This window comes from Urocampus carinirostris, chromosome 8 (assembly GCF_059441175.1).
Source record: "Urocampus carinirostris isolate Australia breed hairy pipefish chromosome 8, RoL_Ucar_1.0, whole genome shotgun sequence".
In the NCBI taxonomy this organism is placed as follows: Eukaryota; Metazoa; Chordata; class Actinopteri; order Syngnathiformes; family Syngnathidae; genus Urocampus; species Urocampus carinirostris.
In genome coordinates, this window is record NC_142356.1 from 29,610,957 (window position 1) to 29,638,013 (window position 27,057).

Genomic DNA, 27,057 nt, shown 5'->3' on the forward strand with positions numbered 1-27,057 from the left:
TTTATCCACGGGCCGGAAACATTTTTTTTTCTTCAGATGAAACGCATCAAGTAGCAAGTGTGTTGCACGGGTTGCCTGAAGACATGTCCTGGAAGGGAACATGAATTGTGTCTAGTCCCTACAAATGTCTCCTGAAACTCAACACAGTCCTTTTGTGTTGTTGATCTGCTAAAGGGGAAACTGTGAGTCCTAAAAAAACAAAAGATTTCAGGGTGGACTGCCGGAAATTTTGTTTTCCATTCTTAGTCAAAAAGTACAAACAGCTACATAAGTTTGAGATTTAAGTTTTATCTAATAATAAAAAAAGAATGTGTCTAATGATTATTTTAGTTTGAGTGAAACCTAATTTTGAGCTTTACTTTAAGTCCTCGGCTGCTTGTCATGGTGGTTTTGTATGTTTTATTTACATGTCTTCCACAGTGCTGTTTCTCTTACTTAGGCTTTCTGCTGTGCAGAGACCCCTTTCCAATAGTCCAAAATGTCGTGCAGATCCTCATCTTTGGCGAACTGGACTTTACGGCGCAGCGCATGCCCAGCTGCTACGTAGCCTTCGTCTTCCATTGATGCCTGCCGGTGTCGCTTCCGGTGCAACTTGAAGCGCTCCCATAAGCCCAGAGTAGGCGTGCACAAGAGCCCTTCCTCTTCTTCCTCGTCCTCCTCCTCTTCTGGGCTTGAGCAATAGCTGAGGTTGTGGTACTGTGGAGAGAGGGCGTAGTGAGGTGGCAGTTGGGAGTATGCCAGCTCCCGCTGCTTGGCTTGTCGGCTGAGGGTGAGTGGGTCCAGAACAGAGGGTTTGCGTCCACCATGGTGGTAATGAAGTTCCTGCATGAGTTGAGGGTGGTGCTGCAGTTCCTGGGATCCTGGGTATGAGTGGCGGTGCTCACGGTGCTGTCGGATCCTCTGGGCTTCGGCTCGCAAAATGGCCGCCGCTGGGTTGACCTTGCGAACCTTTTCCTCACCACTGCGGATGTCAGGCGAGCTTCTTTCTATGTAGCGAGTCTCTGAGGTGTGATAGGCCCCTTCTGAGTGGAATGAACGTGGACTTCTGGCTGAGCCAGGAGACGAAGAGGTGCTAGGCCTCTTGGAGGTCGCAGGGGCTTCCATGCTGTGGTGTCGCTGCAAAGAATGATGGTAGCCTCTGCCCTCTCGTCCGCCTTTGTAGATTGGGGAGAGGAACTCACCCCCTCTGTCTCCTCCATGCTCAGAGAGAAGTACCAACTGCGGCTCAGTATTGGATACAGACCCCCCACCAGCTGAAGTTGGGGACTTGACGCCCTGCTGGAAGGAAGTGGATTCAGACTTCAGCGCGTCGATGCAGTTGTTGATAATTTGGTTGACTTTGTCCACTTCCTTGGCAATGGTGGAAATCTCTGCAACAGAACCCTGCGGGTTGACCTGGGGTGACATCTCTCGCTCCCTCTCCATAGTGGACCCTCGCACCTCCATGTAGTTGAGTTTGGCGGGCCTGTGGACCGGTGTCTCTACTATCTCCTGCAGTTGGTAGGGATCTATTTCGGTGCCCTGAGGAGAGTAAGGAATCCTGGACAAATTGTCTCCCCCTGGGGGCAGCTTCTGGGAAACAGGACCCCCAACGCTCTCAATATCCCCACTCTCACCATACTTCAGCTCCATCAGGGTCCTCTGGATTCGACTCATTTTGCGCTCTTTCTCTGCTGTGATTCTTCTGCGTCTCAGGCAGTGAACTATCAAGCCGAGAAAGAGCAGCATTCCGAATAGGCACCCCAGGATTGTCATGATGTAGTGAGTTGCCGACGACTGATTGGCAATCCGTTCTGGTCTAGCTCCACGACCCGTGGAAATTGTCAGACAGGTGTGGTTAAAACGTAAAGAGTTTCGTATGGAGGCAACGCAGTATGTGTAGTCTGTGTTTGCTTTAAGGTTGTTCAGTTCGATGTCTTGCCTCTGGTACTTAAGATTCTGGATATCAGTGAAGAAGCTGTTGTTATACAACATTAAAATGTACATCTTCCGGTACGGGTGCGGGATCTCCACTGTGATCACTGCACTGGAGTGTAACACCTGCTTCAGCGTCATGACCGGATTGATCTCAGTGAAGATTGTATGGTAGATGACCTCGTCAGGGGGTGTTCCTGATGCACAGTCGTCCAGTCCGCATGGGGAAAAGTCCGGTGATAGAGTAGTAGTGTCCAGCAGACCATTGAAGTAGAAGGCGGTGGAGTTCATTCCGTCCTCAGTGCACACTAGACTGAGCACATGCAGTGCGTTGCGTTGGGAGGGAACGCGGGGGTTAGGGCTCAACAGGTTGTAGCCGGAGAATCCGTGTGGGGAGTCACATACCATGCGCTCGCTCGTCCGGTTGGGGAAGGAGGCGAGCCAGCGCAGGAATGGCAAGAGCTCACAGGAGCAGTTGAAAGGGTTAGTGTACAACTCGCAGGTGGTCAACTTGGACAATCCGGCAAACAGACTTCCATCCATGACCTGGATCCTGAAGAAAACACAAGACCATGGTAAACCCTTTGCATATCAATATTTCGGAATCACAAAAACACTATTTTTATGAATGGCCTCTTACAGTTCATAATCAAAACAAAGCTTTTGGATACATGCCCCTTTAATCCAAATCCAAATCATCACGGAGCCCTCTTTTACATTTTAATGTTACCTGTTCATTGATAGGTCGATGTTCTCAATGTTGGGGCACTCCCAAAAGGTGTTTGGCGTAACGGTTTCAATGAGGTTGGCCTGTAGGTAAAGATACTGCAGCTTGCCTAGTCCTCGCAGCATTCCCTCAGTCAGGTTTCTCAGTTTGTTGAAGCCCATTTGTAGAACCTAGAAGTGGGTAGTAAGAACAGTGTGATGTAGGGAAGGGCGAGAAAGACGAGGAAGATTACTGGTAATCTCCAGTGAGCAGAAGCTGAAAGAGATGCCAGCTCAGCACACCCTTGATGTTTTGCATGCTGATCAAAGCTCCAGTCTCTGAATCCTCTCCAGTTTGCATGTCAAGAGTTGGCAAAGCGACAGGAAGAAACATGATGATACCCTGAATGGACAATTTGGTGTGGATGGACACTTTTCTCAGTATGTTAAGACTTGACGTGAATTGTATCGAGGTAATGACATTTTCACATTGTAAAGGAGACAGAAAGGGAGGACATTGATGTGTGGCTTAAGTGATGTAGGAAAGTGCGTCCAGTTTACTGACCAAATGTCAAATTACTTAATTTCCTAATTGTACTATAGTTCAAAGCCTTTGTTTAACTCATCACTCTAACTGACTTTCCAACTTACTTACTTTGACATTTTTTTTCCGGTGTGTCCCAGGGTCACCACCAATACTTCAACCATTTTGACCATTATAAATTAAAAACAGAAAAAAATACATAAAAAGAGCAATGCACCGTGTCCAAAAACAATATTTTCCTTATCATTGTTATACATATAATTTTGCTGTTTTATTAGTTTTCGGGAATAAGAATATAGAATAGCAATTAATATTTGTATAACTTATTATTTAAAATATATTTGTTTACTGTACCAATATGAGAGTTAATGATTTAATTTCCATAATATAAAAGTTTAAATATTGTATTAAAACAAGTATTCTTTTGTTGAATTTTTTTTTTTTCCATTTCGCCAAACCAAATACCGTATTTTGCGGACTACAAGGTGAAAAGAATGGCCAGAATTTTGCAGGTGTGCCCTATAGGCTAGATTCTTTGGTAACAATTTATACAGGAATCTATTTTAGTGGTGAGAAAAGATTACTTTATAGTGAGAGGTTTCCACTACTTCCTGATGTTTTAAATGCTATCACAGTAGTTTTAATTTTGTGCGCCTTATATAAGGAAAAATAATTCACAAAAGACTATTTGGATACGCGCTTTGATCCAGTACAGCTTAAAGTCACTAAATTACAGAATGTGTTGCACTGGTTAGGGGTAACTGGTTGAAAAACTATTCACACTGGTTTATATCCCTCCAAAAATGTGTACCGTTAGCTCAGTGTATTCTATAAAATATGAGCATTTGCTAAATGACTGTCGCACCTTGGAACCGAATATTCCAAACACAGTAACATTTTGTCCTATCATAAATGTAAACTGGTTATCTCGATTTATGCAACTCTCATTTCACATGTCAATGCCGTCACTTATTTTCATACTTTTACTATGTCCTTGTTGATTGTCCTTTAATCATAACAACAGTGCCACTTTGTCACCATAACCAGATGTCAATTTTTGTCACGTTTACAAAGGTGGTCCCAAATGCGGGTAAGCCAAAATGGAGAAAGGTTTGCTCAACAAAGGCTTGTATTTATTAACATAAACCAGGAACAATCACAAACAAACCAGGTCTTAAGACAACTGGCAAATCGTCCAAACCAGAAACAAAAAAACCAAACTTGACATGGAAACTGAAAACAGGATTAAAGTGGGAAATGCAATGACCCGATGCAATGTGCTGTCCAAGCAGTCGATCTGTATTTTTGGGATGGTTAGGGACAGGTGTGTGGAGATCGGGCTCAGTTGTGTGCAGTTTACCAACCTGATCCAGTTTGGCACCTGATCCTGACAGTCCTGACACTTCTTCTAACTTGTCACTCAGTGCAATTTCTCAATATGTCATTCAAACCATCTGTCCATGCCATGTGATTGCTCCCTTACCTGCAAGTTAAACTGTGCGGAGAAGGCCCCGTCCTCCACGTAGCTGATGTCGTTTTTGGTGAGGTTCAGGTAGGTAAGGTTGCCGAAACGGCTGAGTGAAGAGTAATGCACCGAGCGAATCTTGTTTTCGTTCAGCCTCAGATCCACAATGGTGCTGCGGTCAGAAGCGGACAACAAAATTACTCAAAGTTATTGGCTAAAGCCTGTAGATCAATGCCGACTCGCGTCGGGCTTTACCTGTTGATGTGGGCCGGGATGGCCTCGTAAGGTGGTTGATTCATGCTGCAGATGGCCAACCACACAAAACCCTTCTCACCCTCAATGAGCCAACAGTCAGCCGTCGCAGTTGGCAACCGCATGACGGACAGCACGGCAATCCAGCCCAGAAGCGATCCCACGGCGAGCGATATGCCCCCTTTGGTGTTTTTTGTCGGCCGCTGATGAGATGTCGTCGCCGTATCCATTGGAGAAAGTCACTCGGGAAAACGCAGTTGCAGGAATGAAGTCGACAGAGAGGAATAGGATCTCAGGTTTTCACTTCTTCCAGGTTGCGTAAATTGGTCCCGATTGGTCGGTCCTCATGTCCAGAGTTTTCCTCTGCATCTGATCAGATGAGCATTTTTCTTCTTGCTTCTTCATCCCTTCAAAATCCCGCCACTTACTGGACCTGGAGAAAAATAAAACAGAGATACGTTCCTTTTTCCATCCATCCATTATCTGCACTGCTTATCTTCAGTAGGGTCGTGGGACGTTCCTTATTCATACTGTCAAAAAATATATTCTCTTAAAACCCAACAACAGGAGAAAAAGCTACCACTGTACCTCTTATTTTAGCACTATCGTGCTTTTCTTGAAGTGAAATTGTGTTTTGGGTCACTGGCATCACATCAAAGAGACCACCTATGTCAAAGTCAAGACACGCAGGCCAAATTCTTCTCGCAAGAAGGTTTTCTACAGCCCCTAAGATAATCTTGAATCACTTTTGTTTTATACACCAACAATCGTGGTGTATTTTATTTTCTTCTTCTTGAAGAAAGTGTTGTGTTTGCACTTTATTGTATTTGAATCCTATTATATTTAAACAATTCTTTCATTTGATCCAAATATATATATTTTCCATTATTGTTTTTTTAATAATTTCTTTATCGGATAGAAACTAAAGACTACTGATTGTGCCAGAATAATACCGAGTTCTTCCATTTTCAATTTATGGGGATTTTATACAAAATAAATGCATATTTTATGCCCATTTAAAATGGAACAATACTGATGGAGCCACATGGAAAATAAGTGCTTTATTTATCCGATCATATCATGATATATTTGTCGGTTTTCAGGAGGTTTAATTAGGTTCTTTCACGTTTTCGGAGGTGGACCCAAATGCAGGGATCCTGGAACGGGAGCTGCATCAAACACACCTTCACCGAAACGGGACAGCTAAAACAGGGCCAGACACAGCCTAGGACTCCTCTCCTCGCCTTTGGCGCAGGGGGTCATCTCGCTTGCGGGACTTGGGTGGCCAAGGGTCCTTGTCCTTCACTGCTGAAGCAGACACTAGATTTGGCCAGACAACCTTCACCTCGCTAAAGGACAGAAAACGGGACAGGAAGCACCTGAGGGAACTTCGCCTCACCGCCGGGATGGGAAACAGAAGTGGCCATGGTACATGGAACGGGTGCTGCAGACAGTCCTTTGATACCAAAAAAAGGGACAGAAAAGATGGACGTTTCCTGTTGGGTCCTTTGGTGATCGGTTCTTTGCCGTTTCCATGCCACTTTCATTCTGTCTTCTGTTACCTAGCGATTAGTTTTTTTTCATGATTTAAGCACAGCTAGTTGTTTGAAGACCTGGTTTTGTTTTGTTTTTTCCTGGTTTATGTTAACAAGAACCATCCTTTATTGAGCACCCCTGCCCTAGTTCCTGTCTCCCTTCACTTCGGTTCAATTGCAAATTGTGACAGATTCACTGGACTATATGCATTTGAAAACATTTCACTCGAGCCCTCGAAATGTTGAACTAGCAAAAGAGAGACGCGTTTTCTGTTACAACTAAGTTTGCAAAACTGTCTAAACGTCTGACACTTTCTATTAAAACAAAGTTCGTAAAACTGTCTTGCCACGAGTTTTTGATAAGCACCACTGTCGTTGCCCGGCATATAAAAACACATCGCGATAAAGAAGATATTTATTGGCCGTTTAGATACGCCATGTTGACAACGTATAAAGAGAGATAAGGGTGATCACTCCATAACAATGCGTGATTAACTTTAATGCTTTAGCGGTCATAGAAATACCTGCCATTGATCGCTAACATTGGTTAACTAGTGAACAACAGGCCCAAGAAATAAAAAGTCCACTTTAAAAATGGATTTGAAATTCAAGGAAATGACTGCCGCAAGAAAATTTAATCCTGTTTGATTTGGTGTTGGAAGCGGAACCCAATAATTTAGCAGCTCCACAAAAAACATAAAACTTTAAGGGTTTTATTTTTCAGGGTTTTTACAACAGCAATATACAAAACGTAGTCATTTCATTTGGGGTCAAAAGTGTGAGCCGTTGATGGTACAGTCATTAAAATCACTTGGCGAAAAAAGTACTCAAAAATAAAGATGTATAAAGTTATAAAGTGGTGTTAGAATTGGGAGCAAAGGTTTAGTTTTAGGTTTAAAAAAAAGCAATTATATGTTACAGTCTATATAATTGTAATATCTAAGCTATTTCTGCAATCATTACTGTTGGGAGTAAAATCCAAGGTGATATCAGGCACAATAAATGGTAAAACTGTACTATTTTTTTCACTGTTTATTACAGTCATAAAGATTTTCTACCCGTCTGGATTTGCAAGGGAACAGGAATTGTTTTGACTCTCCCTCTGTCCTTTCTTTCATTACTCTGATTGACTTTGGGCCTCGGGGAAAAGAAAAATGGAGAAAACGCCACTTGACAGCATCAGCAAGAATCCCTTTGCGCTGTGGCTGCGGGATTAGGAATAAGGAGCTGATAGAGCGGTGGTCCGCCGCTTGATAGACACGTCCAGAAGAAATGGTGGCGTGACAGACGTTTCTATTATAGAATCCTTCAAGTAAAAACGAATAGCAAAAACACCATCAGACACTAACTTGAATGTTCCTTTAACGACTCGAAATACTTTATTGGTGTACAGGTATGTGTCTGGAAATTACTTGAGGATTGATTCTGCGATTCACTACACCTTTGAATCAGGTGATTGTGGAGATTTTAAGTAACAGGACTTGAGTATTATTTCAAAAAATGTCAAGTAATTCACAGAACTAATTCTCAAGTACTGTTACCGGAACACACTCTCTCTCTCTCCCTCTCTCTCTCTCTCTCTCTTTCTCTCTCTCTCTCTCTCTCTCTCTCTCTCTCTCTCTCTCTCTCTCTCTCTCTCTCTCTCTCTCTCTCTCTCTCTCTCTCTCTCTCTCTCTCTCTCTCTCTCTCTCTCTCTCTCTCTCTCTCTCTCTCTTTGCACTCATCCAGGCATAAAAGGGACAATGTGTTTTATTTGACCACTAAATGTCGCTGTAAGGTGTGTTATAAAAAAGAGTACAAAATTCAGAGACTCAAAGTGACCAAAACATAAAATTTTACTAAACTACTTGCCCAGCCTTTTTGAGGGTTTTTGGATACCTGTGGCAGCCAGATGGGGCACAATTTTGTCAGCAACCAAAAGTGGGAGGCGAATCCGTTTTATTTGGGTCACGACACTTTACCTTGGCAAAATAATGCGAAAAAGAAGAAAAAAAACGAGGGTGATAACGCCCTGTTCGATCTCTTATACCAGTATGTATGTAACATCCTACATGCCCACACTTTATTGTGTAAATATTGTGTAAATTATAACCTTTATCTTCTTTGTTCCTTTATCTTCTTTGTTTTCTTTTATCCTCACTGTTAAATGTAAAACTGGAGTGCCACGTCCAATTTCGTTGTCACAATATGTTCAACCCATTTTGTAACAATAACAATAAAGGTATATTCTATTAAATTATGTTCTATTATATTCAATCGGTGCATTTGAGAAGGACCACATCTAATTTTACTGTGACTTTGTTGGTTTTATTTCCTTGTTATGCCCACAATAAAGGGTCCCAAGGAGGTTGGTGTTAAGAAGGAGGAAAGTGGAAAACAATAATGATCAAGTCGAAGAAGGAAAGGACTGAGAAATATGCAAATAGTGTAAGAGTGTCTGCCATTGAAGCGCTTCTGGAAGGTACAGTAAATGGTGTAAAATATTATATTTTTACTAATATAATTTTTCTTTCTGAACGACACAAATAGAACAATTTAAATGTTAAGGTAGATGTTTTATTAATATTTTGAATTTCTTTTAGTATGTGGCTATTTTAAAGCAGTTTTAGGCGGTTGCTTGTATGTGTTATAGGCTCATATGCTATGTAGGCTTATATGCTAGCGTCGTTTCGGTTTTGCTGTTTGTTTTTTGAAAAAGGGCTAATAAATTCTACTATCTCTACTTTTAACTATACAGTCCATTCATTGGATACATTTAAAAAGGGAAACTATTTTTTGATTTGGGTTGTAGCTTGTCATTAGGGTAAACTGGTGGTTCCTGAACTAAGACCCGTTTTGAACCAGTGGTTTAGTAGAAACTAAAAATAAGGAGAGAAGGCATTAATTTATTTTTAACTTGCAACTTTTAGATAAGGAATTACAACCTGTTATAAAAAGGTCCTTCCCTGAGCCCTTCTTTTTGTTAACTCTCTTAGGTTACAAACAGCAGATCAGCTTGAAAGAGTGTGGATAACAAAGAAAAGCAACATGATTGGCAGATAGTTACAATGATTTAAACGGTGCATAATAGACAAAATAATGAACAACAGTGCAAAATAGCAGTCCAAACAATGAACAGTGAGCCAAAAGAACCAGCAACTCGAGCAATCTCAGCAAAGTTCTTTGCCTGTGTCCAATATTAAAAAAAAAAGAATAAATGATTTACTTATCATTCCCCCCTTTTAATATTAAAGAAACAGTAAGGGAAATTGTGGTTTAAATGTGCCTTTTACACTCTTACTTTTATACTCCTATACCTTTATATACTCATATACTCTTATTTTTGTACTCTTATATCTGTCTACGTTTATATTTCTATAGTATACTTAATAAGTGTGTGGTTTTACGATTTTTAATTGTTTTCAGAGGCAAGCACCTTCAAGGTCAAAAGATTAAGTTCTAAGGCACTAAAAAATGTGTCTCTGATTAAAAAGCTAAAACTTGAAAGGACATTAAGTTTCTCAGGCTACTCCTCTTGGTCCCTGATAGCTGTTAATTAAGACGGCCTTGACTCCCATATTCCAAGCTGCTCGAGAGCTTGCCTTTTTTCCTACAGAGACGCATTGTGTTTATAAAGTCTTGTTTTTGATGCCAGGAAGCGTGCTTGAGAGCTTGCCTCCCACATTCCAAGTCTGCTCGAGAGTTACTTTACAGCGAGGCATTGTGTTATGAAGTTTCACCATCATTATTGCTCATTTATCATACTCGCACGCCATTATACACTGCATTTAAATAAATGATTCCTGTCTCTTACGTTTACATGCTTTGTTTAATCCTCCAATCAGAATCCTTGTACCAGAATAAGAAAGGTGCTCACGCTTCAGTCCGTGGGATTTATTTCATGGCTATCTAAGAGTGCGGTCGCCTTGTCCGTTGTGCTTGCTTTTCTTTATTAAATACGTTTGTTTGTAACTCGAAAAGAGTCTCTTATTTCATCTTGACATCATTTTGAACCTGACGGAAACAAATAAATTATTACCAGATTTTACCACCCGTAAAACAGAATAACAAACATTAAATGATTTACCTAACAATGAAGCTCATATTATGCAGAATAAATGCATTTTTCTCGACGTATGAGTATCTAAATAAATGAAGGTTTTTGATGATACTTTATGTAGTTTTGCTTGACATTGAATTAATATTTTAATTTTAATTAATGAAAAATGAATGAATGAATTATTCCTCTAGGTCAGGGGTGTCAAACTCATTTTAACTCGGGGGCCACACGATAGAACAAACATTGTCGGAAGCCGGACTAGTAGATCAAAGAGAAAGAAAAAGAGAGATAAAGAAATATGAGAAAGAGGGAGGGAAAAGGAGAGAGGGCTGGACAAAGAAAGAAAAAAAGGGATGGAGAGAGCGTGCGGAACAAAAGAGATAAAAAGTCGTGAGAGAGGGGGAAAAAAGGGACAGGAAGAAAGAAATCCAAAGAGTAACAGAAAGATAGAAGAAGAGAAAAGAGAAAAGAAAGCGCGTAGGGTAGGAAGAGAGAAAGAGATAAGAGAGAAAAGGAAAAAAAGGAAGTTAGAGCAAAATAAGTTAAAAAGACAGAGAGAGAGAAAGAAACAAAGAGCAACACAGGAAGAGAAAAAGAGAGACACAGAGAGTGAAAGAGACAGAGGGTGGGAGAAAAGGGGTGGAGAAGAGAGAGAGAGAGAAAGAAATACAAGTACAGTGTCTTTGTTCGAGGCACTTGGCTTTGGCAACATCAAGTTGCCATATTTCAACCTGCAGCTCGTTTTTCTCTTGCGCTTCTCTGAGTGTTGTCTCGTGGGCCGGATTCAATCCCTTAGCGGGCCTGATCTGGCCCGTGGGCCGCCTGTTTGACACCTAAGTAGTGCCAAATAATACATAGAGAATGCAAAATGTAAATAGATATGTAACATGGCCATTTTAGAAGTTAAAGTTTAGCTTGGCACCCATTTTGAAAGGGATCTTGGACGTCTATTGCGGTCAACGGTAGTGAATGAGTCCTCGACTTCCCTCCATCCACCATTCGGTCAAAGTGAACATCTGTCGGGCAGCATGTGTAAAAGTGTGCCGGATGATGAGCGCTTATGTAAGGCGCTTTAGTATTCCGCGGCGAAGGAGAACAAAGAGGTGACGGACGGACGGATGGATGAAGCGAGCCATGAATGTGAATAGGAATTTTTTTTTCCTCCAGTAGCAAAAGCGCTGACATTGACAGTCAAGCCTCAAAAAAAGGGAGGAAGAAAACATTGAGGATTTCTTTCAACATGTGACCTTGATTTGAACACATCACACACGAGTCTATCACGTGATTGATGCTGCAATTAATCGTACGGGTTAAGGAAATGTCACAGTTACGTCGTTTGTATATATCAAAGACACCTCAAAGAGCGGGCGTTTTGATCAAGTCGGTTTTTCAAAACATCAAGTGACTTTTAATGTACAGTTTGATGGAGCTCAAGCAAGATTGGGTTCCTTAAACAAAATCAAGCTGCGTTTTTCATTTAACAAGCAAGTACAAGATTTGATCTCCAACAAAACCTTGTTCTGTTCAGAGGGATCAGCAAAGGTCTGAAGAAACAACACAATATCTGAAACTTGTAAGTTCATTTTATCCTTTTAAAAAGAAATGAAAATGAATGTTTAATGAATACCTGTGTGGCAAGGTTTTTGTGGACACCAGTGACGTGCAGTCACAATGGAATTGTATTTCAAATATATTATATGTTTGTATTTATTCAGTGATAAAGTTCTTTCTCCTTTAACGTCACCGTTTTTGCATCGCAAAATCTTCTGACAAGATCACGTAAATTCGTAATGTAATTAGTATGTAACGTATAACAGTGCTGAGCACCTGCAAAGTGAGGCACACAATTCTCTTGCCACATGGCAGAGGGCGATAGTGAGACAAAGGAATCTGATTTGGAACACACATAAAAAAAATCCCTATTGTAACGCATGCAGTGGTGTTGTCATTAGATGGCAGAAAAATACATGCAATAAATTGGACTAAATCTGCCCAAATTTCTTGATCCATCCCACATTTTGATGCGGCGCCTTTAGTGAGCCCTTATTCCTTATCAATTTGCATCACAAGTAGCTTGTTTAATCATTGGTATTAAAAAATATATCAAAGCTCCACTTGGCGGCGAGGCAGCTCGGGCCTATCATGGGCGTGAATGACACACGCTGCTTTTAATCAGCGGCTCTCGAGGCGCCGTCAACTTGCGCTAAGAAAGACATTTATGTAAATTTCAAAAGCTTGGCGACTTTCGTGTGCTAATGATGTGCTGCCGGCGCACTGCATGGAGACAAAACTGCGGATGCCTCCTTAACTCAAGGCCCATTGAGTGACTCACATTTGACGTTGTTCATGTCATCTGCCTTTATCGTCACATAAGTTAGATATTAAATCTAAGCTTAAAACACACTTCTATTCTATAGCATATGAATAACCTATATTTTATGTTACAATATCTGTGTATTATTTGCCCTCAAGTAGGTTTTAGATCAGGGGATGGTGTCATAATAGTCTGTGGTTTGCAATAATCTGTGGTCTGTGCAGCCCTTCGACACTCTTTGTGATTAAGGGCTATACAAATAAACATGACTTGACTTGACATATGCTGAAATGATTTTTTCACCATGTCCCATAGTCTATTTTCAGGGATGTTTGTCAAAGTTAAAATAAGATGTTTTTAGCATTATTATGTAACATATCATGTGATGCTCACTTAGGCTTCACTGGCTTCAACAAATAGAAATGCTGGCGGCTAATTTTACTGATTTATTAGTTTTGTTATTCTTGTTCTATTATTATTGTGATATTGAAATGTTGGACTGCATATACAGTAAACCCACACTTACCTCTAGTGCAGGTGCCAGGATTTTTTTAGATCCAAAGTTCCATAATAGCAAAGTATTTAGATAATATCTAGCAAAACCACTAAACCCGCTTTCCAGACAAAAGCTAATTTTTCAGAGTATTTCATTTCTCTGTGTGACCTTAGATCATTTGATGAAATTGATGAAAGTAAGAAAATGCCAAGAGGAATTTGCACGGATAGAATTTCAGCACCGAGTCATGTGTACTGTACTCATGAAAAGAGCTATATAGGACTCGTGAACACAAGGTCCCTGACCTCTACTATAGTAGCTGTCATACTCAGACGGAACAAAAAACAATTAAAAAATTAGCAGTTTTGACAAGGGAATCGTAACAGCACAGGTAGGTAAACGCAAGTGTGCCTCTGCAAGTAGGCCATGTGCCAAAGAGGCTTTTTACCACACTTAATAGGATTTCTCACTCGCACGCATTACGCTGCAGTGTAGCAATCCACACACACACAAGCACAAAAGCTTGGACACAAGCTAATGCCGCAGATAGAACGAGGGAAAGCGATATGGCGACATCGCATGCAGACACCAAACGGTCGCGTGGGCTCACTGCCGCTGACGTGAAACGATTTGTCAGCCTTTTATTTTGCGCACATGCAAAGCCAATGGAGTTCGGCGTCCTTGTTCCCGCACACGCTATCACTACACGGCTGTGGGCTATCGGGTTGCGGGATGGATTACCCAGAAGGCACATGTTAGTAGTGAAGGAAGGAGACCTTTTTCCGATCCGTGTGTTCTAATCAACATTCAGGTCATGAGACTAAACGGGTAAAAAAGGAACGCTGGAGAAAAGAGTTCCCATGAGGTTTTTATTACAAAAAAAACAAATGAAACCTAACTACGGAAATGTTCTGGTTGTGTACAGACAGAGTTGCGTGTTCTTCACAACAGCAGTACGTTAACCTTACCCAAACATGGCATTTCTGACAATAATTGTTTTTTCGGGGAAAAACCTCAAAACTCTTACGTTGCATTTAATTAGTCTTAATCTTGTAAATCACCAATGAATTGGTATTGGTACCTTATTCAATATGGTACCCATCGATACACACCGATGGCGGAGTCAGCCATGCAAGGCGCCTGCCTACCTGCTCAAGGGCATTAGGGGTTCAGTGTCTTGCCCAAGGACATTTTGACATTTTACTTGAACCTGCAACCTCTGTGGTCCCAAGACGTTTGCTCTCCTAACTTAGCTACTGCCGCCCCTTAGTGGCTTTACTATGGAAAATTCATTAATGAAAAAATACTGGATTGCAAAATATTATAGGATGCAATAATGGCCTTACAGTACTTTGGTACCGGTCATTATCCCATTCTAGGTAAATAAGCAGAAAAGGCCATCGTCGCATGCCAAAAGTTAAATTATGGATTGTTATTCGTTAAGAATATCCAATATGGAAAAGTTCATAAAAATATGGAAAACTGACACTGTCTTTCTACCTTCCATGCATTAAACAAGAAATCGAAAAAAAAATCAGTAGAGCCATCTTCTCATGAAGTTAACGATTAGCATAATGGCGGGATGGTGTTTTTTTATCAGAAATAAGTGGGGTTTGAAAAAGTAAAGTCTCTGAATGAGTGAAAAAAACCCCACAACCTTATTCTTACCCAGAAAGCCTGATCACTTTGTACAATGTAGAGACTAAATAATGACCTGAATGAGACGTCAAGGAACACAACAAGAAGTCAATAATTAGTTCAAACAATTGGATAATCATATGGTGCATTAACTACAACTAAATTAAATCATTAAAAAACAATGTAATGATTAAAATAATCATACATAAATTACTGAAAAACCTATGACTACACATGCAATGAGACAATATTTACAATATTCCGAGAGTAGTCGAGCTCTGCCAGCAATGTGTCAGTTTGCCTTTTTGATCATAACATTTAAAAAAATGATTACAATACGCAAAATGAAGAATAAATAAGAAATATTGCTAAGCTTTTCACAATCAATTGCGTACTGGAGGGATCTTCACATTAAAACGCAAATGCGCTGTGGTTTCTGTGTCATTGTTAAAATTAGCATATAAGATACCTAGTACTGTTTTTCTTGTAGGTTATGATGAGTGTTCCTCTAAAGTGACTAGTGCGTTAAATAAAATAATTATTCTTCTGTTTCGGAAACTTGCAACTTGCCAGAAACTAGCAACACCTTCTTCTGCAAAGAAAGCTAGAAAGTTAGCTTTCTCGTCTCCATGGAATGCTAACTTTGTCTTCTACGCAGAAAACTAGCGTTGACTTCTGCAGGTAAGGTAGTGTTGTCTGTTCTCATGCCCAAAAGGTAGTGCAGTGTTTTTCAATAATCTTGCCGCATCATTACAAAAGCCACAAAATAAACGGTCCCTATCCAATTAGCATCCCTTTCATCTACCATTTTGTTGGTCTTTCCTCTCCCACACTGACTTCTTAGACAAGGGCGAGTTTACGCTGGGAATTGAGAGCAAACTTGATCCACCATGTCACATTTGTCAAACTCATAACCCGCCAGACAATGCTGGGAGAAGCACACGAAAAAATTGAGCGTCAAACCACGACTTGCAGTTTTAAACATGTCCATTAGATGCCTCCAACGCTAAGCACAACTCCCAAAGATGTATTTGCTGACTAGCATTAATCTAGCAGAGAACATTGAGGAAACCCATCCCGTTGTTATTTTACTCAACATAAAAGTCACAGACAAGCTGTGTAAAGCAATACAAAGAACACAACATTTAAAAAATAGTACCCGGGTAGCTCCTTTCTATAATATATATGAAATCACCAAAGTTTCCATATCCAGGTCAACATCTTCATTAAAATAGATAAAAAGCAGAAAGACTTTCAAATAATCGAATCAATCACTTAAATTAGTGATTGTGTGCTATTTGATTTCACTTTCCAGTCTGCTTGAGTTTTTCCACGTTAAATAAACAGTAGTGGAAATGAAATAAATTGTCTTTTTGCCTTTTTAAAAATGTATGCACATTTGATAGACACTACAAGATATTAAATCTACTGAATAAAAAAAATATTGACGAACAAAAGAACCCCCATTATTTGTTCTATAATCAAATCTTGCATCCCTGAAACATAATTTAATTGTGAGCCCCCCCCCCAGCCCTCTAGCTCAGGCACAGTTTTTATGCCATTATTGTGCCAGTTTTCGACCATGTGGCAGACAATGTGCATACTATATCAATGTATGTTTGCATCAGAATGGCTGATATTAGCCTAGAAGATTATGTGCATGCTAATTCAGCACTTTTTACACAGTCCTAAATTACAGTATGACACAAATTTAAGAAAGAAAAATAAATTTGTCTCAAACTGGCTTCTGTTCTTGTGCTAACTCACTAGCAGGTGATTACCAGAATACAATGGTGGGCTGTCTGTGCCTGCAAGGCCTTCTCTGCTAGCCTAAAAACTAAAAATCTGAATCATATATTTTGTCCATGAATATTTTTTCCCCTGGATGCACTGCTTACAGATGTGTCCTTTGATATTCGAGCATTACTTGTTGCCTGGGTCAGAAATCTGCCTGGAAGCCCTAACAAAGACTTCTGAAGGCAGTGAGCAATAAAATCAGTGTTTGATAAAGCTGTTGGTTCGGAGTCAGCGCCTTCTATAAAGCACAACCAAATGCCAGTGGTTTTACAAAGTATGATTGGCTAGAAAAACGATTCGCCAAAATCGCCTACCTAAAAGGAGGCTAAGGCGACCAATGTTGTGTTTTTGGGATTTGCCATTTTGAAAGTGTGGTTTTCCTTCAATGACGTCACACCTCTAAAGCAAACAAAACAGATGGGTCAACTTGAAGACTTCGTTTCTTGAGTCCCCTGGTGCGTTGAATATTTTTTGCATCATTGTTGTAAAAAACACTACACGTTCTGTTGAGTGAAAAATAGATTCTGTTTGGAAATACCGCAAACACACTACAATCATGGGTGACATTGGCGAGCAATCACTGAAAGGAGCGGCCACATTGGCTATCTTGGTCCAAACTTGCTTGCAAACAAACGCCACTTCATGAACAACTTGATGGAAACACATTTGATTTTCGACAAATCCATCTCGGCCGTGCGATCCAAAAGGTCTTTGAGTCAGCGGATTGTGCGTGTATGTGTGTGTGTTTGTCAGTTAGTGTGTAATGGTGTGTGTAAGTGCATGTGGATCACGCTTTGAGACGTCCTGATGGATGGAAAGGTTTATCATTCCTGACAGATGCTACGTGCTATGCCAATTCACCAATAAACTGTGTGTGTTCTGAAGTGTGTGTTGAAAGTGTGACAAAATGAGTGCACATCTGCCTCTCGATTGGCCAGCTAAGTGGATTTTCCAGCATCATGGTAATTAGATGTCTTGTTAATATTGTCAACGTGACCAGATAGTGTGCATGTGTGCATATAGTTATTGTAGTTGGCAATGGGCGAGTCCCGCTGTCAAGTATTGGATACAATCCCAGCCTTTTTTTCAAGGTATCGGTATTTGCGTATGACAGAGTTGATATAGAGGCGTTGCGGCAGGTGATGGTAATGTATGTAGTGGGTGGAAAGTTGTTAGAAGCATTGAAGAGTTTTTATGTGAACAGCAGAGTATGTGTAAGAGTAGGGAGTGAGACAAGTGAGTGGTTCCCTGTGTTGACTGATGTGAGACAGGGCTGTGTGATGTCACCATGGCTGTTTAATGTTTACATGGATGGTGTGGTGAGACAGGTGAATGCAAAAGTATTTGGCAGAGGTGTAGAGATGATGGATAACAGTGGAACGGTGTGGCAGGTAAGTCAGTTGTTCTTTGCAGATGACACAGCGCTTTTGGCTGATTCTGAGGTAACATTGAGAAGGTTGGTAATGGAGTTTGGAAGAGTGTGTAATAGGTGTAAATAATGTTTGAATGTTGGGAAGAGTAAGGTGATGAAGTGTTCACGTGGGCATGGCGTTAGAAATAAGGTTGCATGGACAGGTGCTGGAAGAAGTTGAAAGCTTTAGGTTCTTGTGTTGTGATGTGGCTGCAGTTGGTGGAATGGAGTGCGAGGTATTGCACAAAGTGAATCAAGGAAGCAAGGTTTTGGGAACTCTGAGGAGAGTGATGAGCAACAAGAGTATGAGTATGTATGTTAAGAGGGGACTGTATGAGAGTGTGATTGTGCCAACTGTGTAGTACAGTGCAGAGATTTGGAGCCTGAATGCAGATGTGAGAAAGAAAATAAATGATTTTGAGATGAAGTGTTTGAGGAGTGTGTTGGGAGTGACAAAATTGTATAGATTGAGAAATGAAATTATGAGAGACAGAACTGGAGTAGTCGTGGAACTGAGCAAGCGTGTGGATAAGAGAGTACTCGGTTGGTTTGGACAAATGGAGAGGATGGATGAGGAGCGAATGTTGAAGAGGATCTACAGAGCAGAAGTTAATGGAAGGAGACCAAGAGGAAGGCCGCGATAGACGTGGTTGGATGATGTTATGAGTGCACTGCAGGAAAGATGGTCTAAATATAGTAGAGGCTAGAGCTCTTGTTGGTGATAGGAATGAGTGAAGAGGTGTTGTGAGGATAGTGGGATGTTTAGACGCGCTCTAAGGGATAGGCAGGGCACCTGTATGATGCAGCAGGGGTAAACCAGTGAAAGCTGTCGGGCCCTGCTGTTGAACAGAAGAGTGTGTTGTGTCACCCTGACCCGAGTGACATGGCCGCTTTCTTGTGTCCCGTTTCATCTGGAGGGACGAAAGCATGACCATGGCCGAGGTGCTTAACTTGTTTGGGTGTTTGGGCATTTGGGTTGGCCATGGTCCAAAAATTTTTGTGTGTGTTTTTTGCTACTTTTTCCCTTTTTTATTTTCTTTGTTTTTGTATGTGTTTGTCTTACTGTCGGTCACTCTTCTCGAGGGATATGACCAGGGTAGATAGATAGATAGATAGCCATGACCAGTATCAGCTGCCATGTGGTGACTTTTCAACCAGGAAACTGACATTTAAAACATGTATATCGCCATCAAACAAATGCATTTTAAGGACAAACATTGAGGTGAGAGTAAAATATATATTTTTGAAAATATCAGTGATTTTTTTCCAAAGGGTTGGAATGTTGTGTATTACTGTTATATTCTTATTAAGACTACATCAAGATTTGGGTACCATAGCAAACAAAGTTGGTATCGAACTTTCCTAACACTCATCGAGTAAAACATTTCGGATTAGAATTATTTCTTGTTAATAAGATTAGCAATAGTCTGACATGTGGGTTGCTTGTTGGTCTGTCAGTTACTGAGTAGGGTCAGGCAAAGAGAGTCAGTTGGTCATTGAAATACTTACTTTACTTGAGCTGAATTACGGTACGTTAGTCAGTGTGTTAGTTAATTAGTTGTTAGTCACTTACCTACTTATGTACTAAGTCTGATTTAGTAGTAGTTTGTTCAATTGAGCACTTCAGTTTTCTGGGTTACACTTTGATTAAGTGTTGGTAAGTAAGTAAGTTAACAGATGGTAAATCTGTAACTTAGTCTTGATTGTTTGTTTGTTTGTTTGTTTGTGATTCTGTGGCAAGTTAGTTTATGACTCACTTCATGTTAATTTGGGGGTCTCAAGGGCAGGAAACACGGCATCAGAATCTGCTAGCAGTATTCTTTTGATAACGCCATGTGCCCAAGATTGTCAGAAGGAGTAATTTAGGGCCCAAATTTGGGTTAATGCTCTTGCTTTGTGATCATTAATTTTTGTGGTTCAAACCCAAGCCCTTTGAATTAGTAATTTGATGTGAGTTGATGACTTGTGTGCAATGGAATTTAAAGTGCAGAGAGAGAGAGAGAGAGAGAGAGAGAGAGAGAGAGAGAGAGAGAGAGAGAGAGAGAGAGAGAGAGAGAGAGAGAGAGAGAGAGAGAGAGAGAGAGAGAGAGAGAGAGAGAGAGAGAGAGAGCAAACGTGCTTGCTGCTATCTAAAACAATATTGGATGTCTCATCATCACCCGAAAAAGAACTTCATTTTTTTTCCTCGACTCTGATGCTTGCCAAGACGGTTTTTAGTCATTTCTAAGAGGATTTCTTCTATTACTCATTAGTTGAGTTGGAGCTCAAGCACAAGCAAAAATCAAACATGATTTTGGGTGATTTAGGATATCACACAGATTTACAACACATGCTTGCACTGTTTAGCATAATCCCCAGACGATGCGTCTAGTGACTCGAGTCTAATGTTGGTGTGTGACTGGGTGCGTGTCTTAAAAATGAACGCCTTGCTTACTTTTATATGTCATCAAGTAATCTCGAATGTTTTATGACAACATCATATCTAGTACAGGATGCTGTTTTTTTAAATACTAATCTGCTTGAGGCAGAGGCTAATCTCTGCTACCCAGAACCATCGGTCAACTCTAAATCCGGGACCAAACAATTTGTGTGTGTTTGTTGTGTTTTTCCAACCTGTAGTTTGAGGGACTTCCAGTGCAAACACACACACATGAGTGCGTGCACGTACATCGGTACAATGGCAATAAGCTCCATCTGTTGAGCATGGTCTGTTTGGTCCCTGGCACTTGAAGCACAGATAAAACTTAGTGATTCCATTTTTTCTCTTTTTGGGGGGTAACCTCTACCATTGCAAGCTGTTCGAGTTGGACATTGCAGTAAGACAATTTAATTCATCTTCTTCGGCGTTGGTAAGAGAGTGAGTAGGTCAGTCAATGGGTTGGTCCATAGCCTGAAATTGACAGGTCCATCTGTTAGCCAGCTAGTTGTCTGTCCTATCAGATAGTTGAGTTGGCCTGTCTATTGTTGGAATGAATAATTATTCAGATGTTTAGTTCTTCTGTTAATTATACCGTCCGTGTTATGATGAGCTGGTTGATTTTTGGGTAGTTACGTTTTGTTTTTTTTCATTTGTTTTGATTGGATTGATAAAATTGGATAAATCTTGATCTTGTTTGTTTTTAAGGTCTTCTGCTCAGCTGACTGGTTGGGCAGTGAGTTTGGTTTTACAGTCGTTCAGTCAGTCCCTTTTTCAGTTCGTCAAACAGTTGGTTATTCGGCTGGTTAGCAAATTTTTCGCTGGTTGAATGGTTTTCAATTTCCTGGCAACCAGTTTACAGATTACCCAAAGACATTGGGTGTGTCCTTGTACCATCACGACCATCATTAGGATACGCGGTTAAGAAAATAACTCGTGATTAATTAGTTACCGCAATGATAACTGGCAATTGGTCAGTGATTAGCCCGTTAAATTTGAGTAGTTGGTATTCATATTTAACTATTTAGCTCACTTTGTCTACCAATCAAAGGGTCTTCAGTTTTTTCTTAGGGGTGTTTCTTCACATGTTTAATTATTTTGTCACGCATGCATTTGGGCAGTCAATTTACCTAGCTAGTCAAGTTATTTAATTAGCAGTCATTTAAACCGAAATGTGGTCTTTGAGTCGCTTAACACATAGCTGATCATCCCTTATCTGTTGTGAAGTTGATCAATAAGTTTAGCTCATTAATTGCTTAGTTATTCAACTGCTCAGTCATGCATTTATTTATTTGTATTTTTGGTCATTCATTTATTTAGTGTTTAAATCGTGTACGGTAGATTTTGGGCTAGAAGCTGTTTGACCACTCTCTTGAATAAACTAATTAAGTACATATTTAAGTACATAATTAAGGAATTAGTGATTATGTAAATGAGAATGATTTCTATTATGTAGGTCCATCACAGCTTCGTTTAGAGGGAACACTATGTAATATTTGAGCACTAAATGTTACTGTATGTGAGGTGGAACTAATAATGAAGAAGGAATACAAACTTCAGAGACTCAAAGTGACCAAACTGGACCATTTACTTCTCATTTATTTGCTAAGCCCTGTCCATTACTGTAATTGTGTTTTTGGGTCTAGGTACCCATAGCAGCAAGATGGCAGAAAATCAGTCACCTCCCTCTGGGTAAGGCTCATGTTATGTAAAATTAATACAAATTTTTCAAACTTTTACGAGTATTTTTTGAAAACATGTTATATGATGTATGTTCATGTATTTTTGCTTATCATTAAAATGTTTTTTTTTTAATGAATTAAGTTTGTTATACCACTAGAAGGGGCTAAATAATACACGAAGTCCCTTCAAACTTCCCCTTGGCTTTTTTACATATGCATGCAATTACACAATCACGTACACAAACACACACACAATGACTTGTTTCTAGCCATTTCTATCTCAACTTACAAATCGAATCAGTGGTCTTGACAGGGCGAGAGGACGAGAGGACCAGAAGGACGAATAAAAATCACCTCATTATTCACACCTGCACCCGGACACATATACAAGCACACACAGACACACATTCAGAACACAAAACAACACTACAGAGGAGTCATTTGATGGTGAAATGCTCACAGACATGGTGAGGAGGTTTTGTGGCAAAATGAAGCGGTGTGATGGGGATGATAATGATGTAGGCGATGATGATAAATATCAAATTAAGAGTGATGAAGGTCACAGTGACACCGGGGTACAATAACATGAATGGTTGATTGGATTCGGACAATTGCACCCAGCTGTACGGATGATGTTCAGACAACAGTTTCACAATTTTAGTCTCGACCTCAAGTTTTGTGCAATACAGGGCATTTCAAAAGTCATTAAAACACCGGAGGGGGGGGGGACAATATGTATAGAGACTAGGAATTAAAATAATATAATAATAAATGTTAAAAACCTCAAATCATTTAAAATTGATGGTGTGCATTATTTAAGGCCCGGTCACACAGCCTTTCACGGGCGTATCGAGACGGAATCACGGCCAGAAGCCTGACCCAGCCCGAACCTGAGTTAATGATCGACATTTGAGGCCCGACTCGACCCGATCTGAATTTCGGTTGGGGCCCGGGCCCAAGATCCCACTTCTACGCCAAATGAATGCATTTGACTTTAAAATGTACAACATTTTCTTGCGTGGGAGCATGCCCCCGGACTCCCCAACACCGTCCGCCCACCGGGGTTTCACAAAATTCTAAAAGAAACTCTGCAGACACAGGCACGGACACTGGGATCATGCAGTGGACCACTGTCGGTTCTTCTCCTAATAGGAATCTGCAGGAGCTCACTCACTGATTCACACTCAGCTGGTTCCCATCAGCAGAGTTTTCTGTGTCCATGTCTATGTGTGTAATTGGGGGTAGGGGGGCAGTCGGTTGAGGGACTGCCGCCCCAGCAGAGGGAGTTTACGCTCAGGGCGAGAGTTCAGTGAGCCGGTCGTGGCAGCCTAACTCGTGCTGAATGTCAGTTAGGTAACACTCACTGCGTAATTTTCTGTGTGTGTGTGGTCACAACATAACAGGCTCAGTTGTGTTCATGTAGCACAGTGGTCTCAAATTCAATTTCAGGAATTGGGTCTGGGTATTGTTGGGCCATATTTCTACACAAAATAAGCTCTAAAAATAAGAAAGATATTTAGAATTATTGGGAAAATAAATGACTCAATCAATTATGGATAAAACGATACAGCGAATTAAAAAAACAACATTACCTACCGTATTCATTTGTGTATAACGTGCACCTCAAATTTTGGGTTAGAAATCGTGAAATATTTTGTTTCACTTTTTTCAGTTCAAACCATTGCGATTGGATGCAATGTGAATCAAACCCAGGTCGTGGCCGTGAAAAAGCCCAATACTAACTGCTGTACTACCGGTGGTATGGAAGGCATACGAAAAGTGAATAGATTTTATCTCCTCATCAAACTATTTTGGGCCCCGGTCATAGAGACAGATGTTAGTTTGGTTGTGCATTTCACGTTGAATTGACAATTCATTTTCTATTCTTCTATTTTATTCTAAGCAATGTAAGTGTCATTGTAACATGTGAAATGCACAACGGAATTAACATTCGTCTCTGGCACTGTGATAAAAAATTGTGTGATAATAAGATATAATCTAATGCCTTTTTGTCTGTCATCTATATCACGGGTGATCCAGTGGAAAAGATTTAACGCACTTACCGCCACAACCTAGGCTCGATTTCCGTTGTGTCGAATGTTTTCCGATCGGGGTAGGCGATATTTTTCAACTGATCAATCAGTAAAACCTTGTGTACACGAGTGCACCCAAACTTTAAGATCTTTTTATCTTTTTAAACCGCACAATGTACATAAATAAATACGATACCTGAAATGAAAAAAAATAACTTTTATAAATCAGAACTTAATGTGTGTGTTAACAGCCTTTAACTTTTATTTTTCTGATCAAAAACTGTTATAAACATGGATTATTTCAGAATAATTAGAGATGTGTCCCGTGACTGTCTGGCAACCAGTCCAGGGTGTCCCCTGCAAACTGCCCGAAGATAGCTGGGATGGGCTCCAGCACCCCCGCGACCCTACTGAGGATAAGCTGTGCAGATAATGGATAAATGGATAGAGATGTATGACAGCACAACAGAAACTAAAACAGACATGTTTGTTTATTAAGCATGCCCAAACATACTTGTTTCAAAGACAGAAACTCAACATCAGTTATGTGCAAGGTGCATCCACTGTTCAGCAGTGGTAGCGAGAGAACATCCATATCAAACACTTAATTAAACGTACATATTAAGGCAAGGGGCTTAACTATATCTTCACGCGGGACGCAACTGGCCCTCAGGTCATTCGTTTGAGACCCCTGATATAGCTAATGGTCAAGCAGTAGGATATTTGTTGTCTTTTAATAAAAAATTATCACACACAGCTTACACAGTTTAGTGGCAATGCAGGATACTCGGATAATTTAAGTCACCGACACGAGAGCATGAACAGGCTCACGTGTAAACTGGTTGGACTAAACAGAAAAACAAAAACGGACACTTAATCCAAGTTTTGCAAAAAAAAAGTAATGATGGAAACAAGCAAGTATGGGAAACCTCTTTCTCTTGTTTATCAAAGCCCAACCATGGCTATGTGGTTTACATACGTACTACGCACTTACCACTGGTATGATAAAATAGTGACGTGAGTGAACACAACCACAAGTCGAAATTGTTTATTAAAATTACGGTAATAGCAGTTCTCTTTTGCGAAAAACTGTGATGAAAGCACATATGTTGAGTTTTATAGGGTTCTAATGACTTGAGTTTGCTGACCCCAAGTAGAAGATGTGGTGTAAAATGTTTCAGTTGAACTTGACTCATAAAGACGCATTTCAAACAATATGGCTCTTTGAGTTAGGAGAGGGCACCTATATGATGCGGCAGGAGTAAACCAGTGAAAGCGGTCTGGCCCTGCTATTGAACAGAAGAGTGTGTTGTGTCACCCTGACCCGAGTGATATGGCCCCTTTCTTGTGTCCCGTTTCATCTGGAGGGACGAAAGCGTGACCAACTTAGGTGCCGAGGAGCCTAACTTGTTTGGGTGTTTGGGCATTTGGGTTGGCCATGGTCCAAAAAATGTTGTGTGTGTTTTTTGCTACTTTTTCCCTTTTTATTTTCTTTGATTTTGTATGTGTTCGTCTTGTTGTTGGTCACCCCTCTTGAGAGATATGACCAGGGTAGATAGATAGATAGATAGATAGATAGATAGATAGATAGATAGATAGATAGATAGATAGATAGATAGATAGATAGATAGATAGATAGATAGATAGATAGATAGATAGATAGATAGATAGATAGATAGATAGATAGATAGATAGATAGATAGATAGATAGATAGATAGATAGATAGATAGATAGATAGATAGATAGATAGATAGATAGATAGATAGATAGATAGATAGATAGATAGATAGATAGATAGATAGATAGATAGATATGTAACCGCGGTGTACGTGTCCCACCAAAGATCCACATTCACGCTGGACTGGATGATGAGGTTTTTATTATTACAGTTTCTGCAAATGGATGAGTCACAACATTAGCTTTTTCTGCTGGGTTTGATCTCTTTGATCTCTTTGTAGTTCTCTCTCGTAAGACTAACAACAAAGCATATCAAAGAGCTTTCTTTTCACTTTACAGAAAATACATTTTAGAATATCACAATACATTTATAAATCTTTGCATTTTAACAAGATACTTTTAACAAGAGATCGTATAGTGGATTTTTAACGTTTACAATGAATTCAACATGTTTTTCTTTACTCTGAATTTTAACCAACATCATCCTTTTTTAATGTATATGAAAAAATAGGAATAAAAACAATAATGAGTATAAAAATGGGTACAATTTACCTGCAAATGGATGAGTCACAACATTAGCTTTTTCTGCTGGGTTTGATCTCTTTGATCTCTACAAGGGGAATTAATATTTAGTAAAACAGAAACAAAACGAAAATAAATCAAAACAGCTTGACAATATCAATCACATTACTATGCATGGTGAGAGATTTGTCAGCTGGGGTTATAATGTTTAAAATTAACTTATTTTGTGGAGCACCAAAAGATATGTCTTACCTTTGTAGTACTCTGGTTAAACTGACAAAACCCCGCCTCCTGGTCACATGTTAGAAGCCAAAACCAAACCCCACCCCATACCAGCAGATGGCACTGTTGGACTCAGCATTGCAGGATATTTACCAAAAACTATACACATATTTTAGCAGGAATTTCAATAAAATAAAAGTTATTATTACACCCGTTACATACACCCCCCTGAAATTCTGCTAAATATGGGTGTGCTACACTAAACAGAAAAAAAAATCACATGCCAAAAAGGCAAATACTGATGAAAAAGAGGACACGAAAACTGGTACAGTATTACAAGGAACAAACTGAAGTGCATGTCAGTTCTAAAACTCTCCCAAAAAGGAGTGTGAAA

General features: G+C 40.1%; 1 protein-coding gene across 1 annotated transcript in view; it reads right to left on the reverse strand.

The window, feature by feature from the left end:
- The window catches only part of LOC148361551 (protein ELFN1-like), a 114,838-nt gene that overhangs the window by 4,016 nt on the left and 83,765 nt on the right, over positions 1 to 27,057 (reverse strand). Inside the window, exons 3-6 of the mRNA XM_088342263.1 lie at positions 4,884 to 5,313; positions 4,647 to 4,800; positions 2,645 to 2,811; positions 436 to 2,467 (exon numbers count right to left, since the gene is read on the reverse strand). Of these exons, the coding sequence (XP_088198389.1) occupies positions 436 to 2,467; positions 2,645 to 2,811; positions 4,647 to 4,800; positions 4,884 to 5,110 (2,580 nt within the window). The 5' untranslated portion in view covers positions 5,111 to 5,313. The remainder of the gene's footprint in view (positions 1 to 435; positions 2,468 to 2,644; positions 2,812 to 4,646; positions 4,801 to 4,883; positions 5,314 to 27,057) is intronic.